Below are 7273 nucleotides of genomic sequence, written 5' to 3'. Positions count from 1 at the left end.
GGGCAGCAGAGCACTACTCTGTGTACAGTCAAAAGGCTGATGTGGTGAGGGGATTAACCTGTTCTATGCACTCTCTCCTGGTAGTAGAAAAGCAATGGGTTTAATCCAAAGTTTCATGAGTTTTCATAAACATACAGGAGCTTATGTGACACTAACGCTACAGACACTGTGGAAGTCTGCCAAGAGAGACTCTGGGATGAACACTATCAGGGGGCTTCACATAGGCCAAAGCTCCTGGCGAAGCGCCGGTCCTATTCCCTCCAGCTGTATTCCCTCTGGTACTTCTTTCTGCCCTCTGTCAAAATGAAGGTGTTGTCCACCTCATAAAGTGCCAGCTAACACAACCGTCCGAGAGACCTGGCTACTCCTCAGGACTGGTGGTGTTCTTTTTTCAAGATGTGTTGAGTTCTCTCCATTCTGTGTGCCCTCCATCCTCTGCTGGTCACCTGCCGGAGTCCGGCCCAGTTTTGCCTCTCCGACTTCAGCAAGGAACCAGGGTCTGCACTTTCTGTGCTGCAACTCGACAGATCCCAGAAAACGCAAGTTTCCAGCTCACTCACAGCCCTCCAGCACCACCACCCTGCACAGGGTGCCCCGAACCGGGGGCTGTGCGGCGCTGCCTCCGTTCACCCGCCACTCCTGCGAGCTGGAGCTGCTATTTGAAACACAGAAGCTGGCAGCGGATCTCCCTCCCCGTCCGCTCGGAGGCCCCATTCCTCCTTCATCCCCGGCCAGCTCCGGGCGCAGGGCCGAGGCGATGCCCTCCCACCCGGCCCCGGCGCTTCCCCGGCCGGCTCCGCCTTTCCCTCCCCGCCTGCGGGAAGGCAGGGCCGGGCCGGGCCGGGCCGGGGCGGCGGCGTTGTCGGCCATGTCCTTGCCGCCGGCCCCCCCCGTCACGGAGCAGGTCCGCAGGGCGCCCGCCGCGCCCAGCCCGGAGGCCGCGGAGCTGCGGGAGGCGTCCCGCTGCCTGGTGGCGGACGGCGAGGGGCGGAGGGTGCCCTTCGCCGCCCTGTACGGGGAGCAGAAGGCCATCGTGGTGTTCGTCAGGGTGAGCGGGGAGCGGCGGGCAGAGCGGGCCCGCACGCCTCAGGCCCCGGGGGAGTCACTCGAGAGGGTGGGGGAGAGGAAAACCGGCAGCAGAGCCCCCCGTACTCTGGCAAAGCGATGCAGTTTTCGTCCCAGACCAAACAGTTCTTCTGCCCTGTCCTTAGGGAAGCAAGGATGCTGTTTCCCGGTTTCCCAGCTGACAAGCCGGCTCTCACGTTCCTAGAGATGTAAACACTAGCAGGGCCCCACGCCTGGTGTCCTTGTTCAGGCTTGGGTGAAACCAGGAGCCTAACCCACATTTGGTGACTGCAGTGAACTTTTATCTGTTGCGTTCCCAGTTCCCAGTCACCTCCAAAAGCAGTTTGTGCCAAAGTCAGAATGAGGTGTTTCGTTGCTGTGCAATAACGCCTGTTTGTGACACGTCCAACCGGCTGTGTTGCAGAGTTTTTTGTGTTACACCTGCAAGGAGTATGTGGAAGACCTGGCAAAAGTCCCCAGGAGTTACTTACAAGTAAGTACAACACCCCATGTACATGTTTGTATGGGGGGCTGCTGCAGTCCAGCTGATCAATTGTCTCCTGCAGGCTTGCACAAGGCTTAAACTTTCACAAAATCATACAGAGGCTCAGGAGAAAGTGCTTGCCTTCTTTGCTACAACTGCCATAATGCATCTGCCTGGGAGACAGGGATTTATTGCACTGCATGCTCTGTTGCAACATCATTATTTCTCTTTGCACTGTTAGCTTGATGCTGATTTTTCTACCCAAACAATTAGACAACATTTGATAGGCATTTCTTTCGGTATTAGCAGTGCCCTAGCAGCTGTCAACTGCGACCCCTGGCTACTGCCCATCCCATTATGCTGCTACAGCTGAATGCTGGTTGTACACGGAATGAGATCAGAAAAGTGATTTGGATTACAAATAGTCTCTCTTCTGTGATTTTTTTTTTTTTTTTTTATTGTAAGCTGCATCAGCTGTGTGACCTGTCCACCAGTCAGCTGCACAAACAGGAGTCAGAGTGACAGAAAGGAGAAATGGAGTGGGCAGGACTTGCTGTGGACTGGTATTTGTCAGGTGCTAGGAGATACAAGAGAAAGACAAGGGTCCCCTGCTAGACGAGGGAGATCAAACTGTCTCTTCTAGGCTGCCGATTGCAAGTCTGACATATTTTGTTTCCAACAGCAGCACAGCAGGTGACAGAGACCCAGCTCCATGCTGACAGTAGTCCTCAAATGGACTAAGAGCTTGGATTTGAAGAGGGTTAATTTCTTTGGCAGCATGCCTCCTCAGGACAGATTTTTCTAAACTGTTCAATTAGCATCACTCAGAATGACATCTTAATATCTTAATTTGGCTGCTTAAAGATATACATATGGAAAATCAAATCCTTCCTTTTTTTTTTTTTTTTGTAAGACTATTTATTTTTAGGCGGGGCTTCTTTTCCCAACAAACAAAATGATTCTGTATGGGATAGCCAAGCATAATACCCCAACATTAAAAACAAAAACAAAACAAAACAAAAAAAACACACAAAACACAACAAACAACAGCAACTTCTGATACTTTATTAAATTTGTTCTCGGCAGCTAAATAAAGTGTTGGCCTGTATTAGGCTCAGGCTCAACGTTGCACCTGCAAAAGGCAGCACTACATGTTGGTTGAAGTTATATATATTGAGGGTCATCGGTATATGAAAATCACAGATGTACTTGTTTGTACATCAGTGTTTGCATGCTGTTTCTTTAGATGCAGGTGTAACTTCACTGAAATGTTCCATTTTCAAAATCATAAGCAGGTTGCAATCAATTGAAAAGATGATGCTACTAATGCTACAGAAAACGTAAAGTTTACATACCTGTAACTTAAAAATTATCTTTAAAAAGTAATTTACCACTTAATAAATGTATGTAGCTGCTAACTGTGGGTGACAAAGCGCATGTTCCAAATGTCAGTGATATTAATTTCAAATAATTTTAACTCAGTACACCATGATCATTATTGCAGAACATCAGACTGCTAATGCTTTGCAGCCATGCAGAAACACAGAGTTCCTCTTTTCAGTTTCAATACCTGTGTTTTGTTCTAGGAAGCAAATGTGAGGCTTATTGTTATTGGACAGTCATCTTATCATCACATCAAGGTAAATCAGGTAGTCATTAAATAAATTGTGTTTTGTATTGCATCTTATGATCTGCATTGAAGGATTTTGCTCAGAGTGAAAAGATGGTCATTTGCAACCACTGAAAACCAGGTCATGAAGCAATTGGTAGTACATGCATAAAGCAAGTAACTAAAGCTTTCGTTTTAAAATCCACTGAGACTTGTTAAGGAAAAATATTTTCCAGATTTCACTGGGAGCTTTGTTTTAGTAAAAGCTTTAGGGCTAAAAATTTTTGGCTTTTAGTTTCATTTAACATGACAAAAGTCACAGGTTTTAAAATTGGGGCTGTGTCAGTATTTTTTCCACTGTCAGTAGATCCTAACTAGTTCTAACCTTATAATGTATCATTTTTTTTTTTTATATATACATATTTTGCAGCCTTTTTGCAGTTTAACTGGTTATACCCATGAAATGTATGTAGATCCACAAAGGGAAATTTATAAAACACTTGGCATGAAAAGAGGTGAAGGTAATAACTTACCAGGTAAGAAAATTTTTCTCACATTGAATTGACTCACAGAACAAGAATGCTCTGATAAAATACCATGATCGCAATGTAAATAGGAAGGGAGTTGCTCACCATACCATCTCTTGTAAGCTGTACGTTGGCAAAACACACCCCATTTCTTCAGTAGTCAGGAAACTATTCACAGCAACAGTTTGATTTTGTTGTTCTCTCTAGGTATTTTTGTATTTCTAGGTAACAAGTACTTTGCTGTTTTGTTTAGTGCAGAGCCCTCATGTAAAATCAAGTGCGTTCTTGGGAAGTATTAAGAGTATGTGGAGAGCAATGACTGGTCCAGCTTTTGACTTTCAAGGAGACCCCGCTCAGCAAGGAGGAACTCTGATTTTAGGCCCAGGTGAGCCCATTTATTTTGTCTGAAAAACAAATGTAGACTTCCTTCCGCTGTTTGCTTTAGTGCTGCCATCTCGGCTGCTGTCCCTGCAGACTCCCAAGGGGAAAGGACAGTCTAGTGTAGTCTATCAGATTCTGCTAGCTGAAGGAACCCATGGAGGTGCCATTGTGCAATTCCACCTCCTGCAGAGACGGCACAAAGCTGATAGTGGCCCTGATAGAAAAACTGGCTTGAAGTTTGGATTTATTTTTTTTGACGTTGTGGTGTGCACCCACATTCTGCTTTTGATTTGATTCTAGGCATTTAATGTGTTTTTAATAGAGGAATAAATCATGAAGTGGGGCTAACACATGACAAAGTAATCTCCTCAAATCATTAGGAACCACCATGCTACAGCAGATTTAATTCAGTTAGATGCCTCAGTGCCCCATGTTTCTACAACATAATTTTAAAAATCCATAATTTAAAATACAGTGTATTATACAACCTACAGCTAGCACACATCTGTACAAGAGCTTGTGGGAAATTAGAATGCTTCTACGATTCACTTATGTTCTTAAATAAGTATAGTATTCAACTATTTACATGTTTATTCTCATTCCATTCCAGGTAATGAAGTTCATTTTTTGCACCTTGATAAAAACAGGTTGGATCATGTTCCCATTAACACAGTTTTGCAACTGGCAGGAGTTAAAACAGTAAATTTCACAAACAAACCCCAGATTATTGACATATGATGCAGAGAAAATGTGTCATTTTTTGTTTATTCTCTACAAGAACGATTCTGCAGTGAATTGCCACCAGCATCTGTACTCTTGCATCTTTATGGGACATCAGAAACCATATCTAGACTATCAGAGCAAAGAATAAACTACCTGACACTGAAGACGGATGCTGAAGTGCTATTTGTGTGTAAGATAACAAAAACTAAAATGCAACTGATACTTATTGCAAAAATTCCTGCAGCTTATTATTTTCTCATGTAACAATCTTGCTAACACATTTTGAAAATCTTCCTTTGGGATGCATTAAACAAAAATCTGGTTTTGCTTGGGAAGAACTTGGGATTCTTGCCTTTCGCTAAATCACATCGGCTTTCAACCCAGAACTTCTCAGTGGTTTTCAAGCCTCCAGCACTGTGTGGCAATCTTGTATTTAAAATACACTTTGAAAGCTCACTGTTGCAAACAGTGGGATCTAAGCCGTTATCTACTCTTGCATCTGGCAAGGGTGGACGTTATGGAATACATTTAATAGTTTAAAATAAATATTTTGTATATATCATCTGTTGTCTACAGTTGTTTTGTGTAATACAAAAAGGTGGGTCTGTAAAAACAGGAAGAGAGGGGTGCTAAACCTGTTTCTGGTCAGATTGTCAGTTTTGGAGTAGGTCATGGTTGTTTATTTTTTTACGAATATTTGCAGCAGTACATTCTCCTGTGTATGTATGTATTTTCTGTCAGAGCAAGAGGTCTGTGAAAAAACATCCTTAGTTATTTCTAAGTTATTTCTTAGTTATAGCTGAGCTGAGGACATTTTAGTTTGTGTTTCTGTCAGATTTTCTATGATCTATTTTTCTAGAAATGCCTGTGTTCAGAATCTATTGTTTTCATTAAAGTAGTATTTGCCCTGTTTTGAGGCATGAGACACATTTTAGCAATTTCAAAATAAAAATCTGTGAGATTTATGGAAGAGCATATCCTCCTCTGCGGTTTCTGATCTTTGGCCTTCACTGTACACTGCCGCTACTCGTACATATCTCACCTGCTAAATCTCACCAGCCTTAAGCCTATCACGATTCTAAAGCGGTATGTCTAACACTGAGTTTTGTGCCTGCATCCATTAAGGCAGGCCCAGAGCAAACTTCTGAGAGCTCTCGATGCCATTAAGATCACGTGAAATTAAATGCAGCGCCCCTTGATGAATAATAAAAGGCTTAAGATAAATAGTGATAGGGAGCAATGTAATTACACCAGAAGGTGCTGTCCCTTAGCCCCTTATTAATTACATACGTATTTGGACAGCACGTGTTTAACGAGAGGATGTAAAAATACTGCACTGGGTTCCCTGCTCTGACTAAAGGGCGCTCAGAAGAGGGCTGTCAGCAGTCCTGCGCAGACTTTGAACCCTGGCTCTTGCAGGGCAGCCCGGAGGCTCCCTCAGAAGGCGGCACAGCAGACGGCAGCTGGCGCCTGTCCGGCAGCTGAGGCTCACAGGAGGGGAAAGCAGCAGGAGGAGAGATGGAAGCCCCAGACTGTGCGTGCAAAATGAAGACGAGAAACGCAGGGATTTTATCATTTTGGAAGTGAAGGAGCACCCAGTTTATCCGCAGTGCTCCCACACTCATTCATTTGTCCGATCATCCCTGCCAAAGACACCGGTTCTAGTTCTACTTTTGTTTTCCAGTCATTTCACTTTCACCTTCCCTGTGCTTTCGATTTTAAAAGAAGCATTTGGCAAGTTAAAAAAATATATATATAAACAAATGACAGCTAAAAGTGAGGACTCCCAGCATGGGTCAGAACGAATGAAGGTGCAACTTGCGCTGTTGCTTAGTCACCCAACCTTAGCACTGCCAGAAGCTGTCCCACGGCCTCCAGCACAACCCGCACGTTCATCCCCAAGGCTCACAACATGAAGAGCAGCAAAAAGAGGGAAAAACGACAGAGGAGGGCTCATGAGAAACGCAGCTGCCATTAAGGCACAGGCCGCGTGTTTGCGGTGTGCGGCTGGACCACGGCGCAAGCCCGCAATGCTGGTGGGACATCCAGAGGTGCATGGCGGGCGTGTGCTGGTAGGGAAGGGCGGTAGCGCGGTGCCAGGTCTGCTGCGTGACTAAAAAGTGTATTTAAAAGTTTTTTGTTTTTTTTTTTAAAGGAAGAAAAAAGTGTTAAAAAAAGGGGGGGGGGGGGAAGGTGTTACAAAGAACGTAAACAAAAAAGTGGTTAAAAAAAAGTACAAAAAAGTGCTTTTACTGAAGTTTTTACACGAAGCGTTTTTACCAAATCGAAGTGGTTTTGAAAAAAAAAAAAAAAAAAAAAAAAAAAACGTATTTTTACATTTTTTTTTTTTTAAGTGCTTTTTACCAAAAAAATGTTGTTTTTACAAAGTTCGGCAGCGGGAGATGACCACCGCTGGCCCCGCGTGTGGCAGGGCCGTGAGGCGAGGCCGCCCGCCCCGCCCCGCCCCGTCCCGTCCCGTCCCGT

The 7273-nt window shown here is 44.5% G+C and overlaps 1 protein-coding gene across 1 annotated transcript; it reads left to right on the top strand.

Annotated features, from left to right (window-relative positions):
- Positions 1–734: 734 nt before the first annotated feature.
- On the top strand, positions 735–5353 carry PRXL2C (peroxiredoxin like 2C). Its single transcript, XM_035310609.1, has 6 exons — positions 735–1048; positions 1490–1558; positions 3136–3189; positions 3589–3694; positions 3939–4070; positions 4677–5353. Exons 1-6 carry the CDS (start codon positions 758–760, stop codon positions 4802–4804), a joined length of 780 nt encoding a protein of 259 aa, XP_035166500.1. The 5' UTR covers positions 735–757; the 3' UTR covers positions 4805–5353.
- Positions 5354–7273: the final 1920 nt, after the last annotated feature.

Source organism: Oxyura jamaicensis, chromosome Z, assembly GCF_011077185.1.
Source record: "Oxyura jamaicensis isolate SHBP4307 breed ruddy duck chromosome Z, BPBGC_Ojam_1.0, whole genome shotgun sequence".
Taxonomy (NCBI): Eukaryota; Metazoa; Chordata; class Aves; order Anseriformes; family Anatidae; genus Oxyura; species Oxyura jamaicensis.
This window is presented reverse-complemented; position numbering and strand designations above follow the sequence as displayed.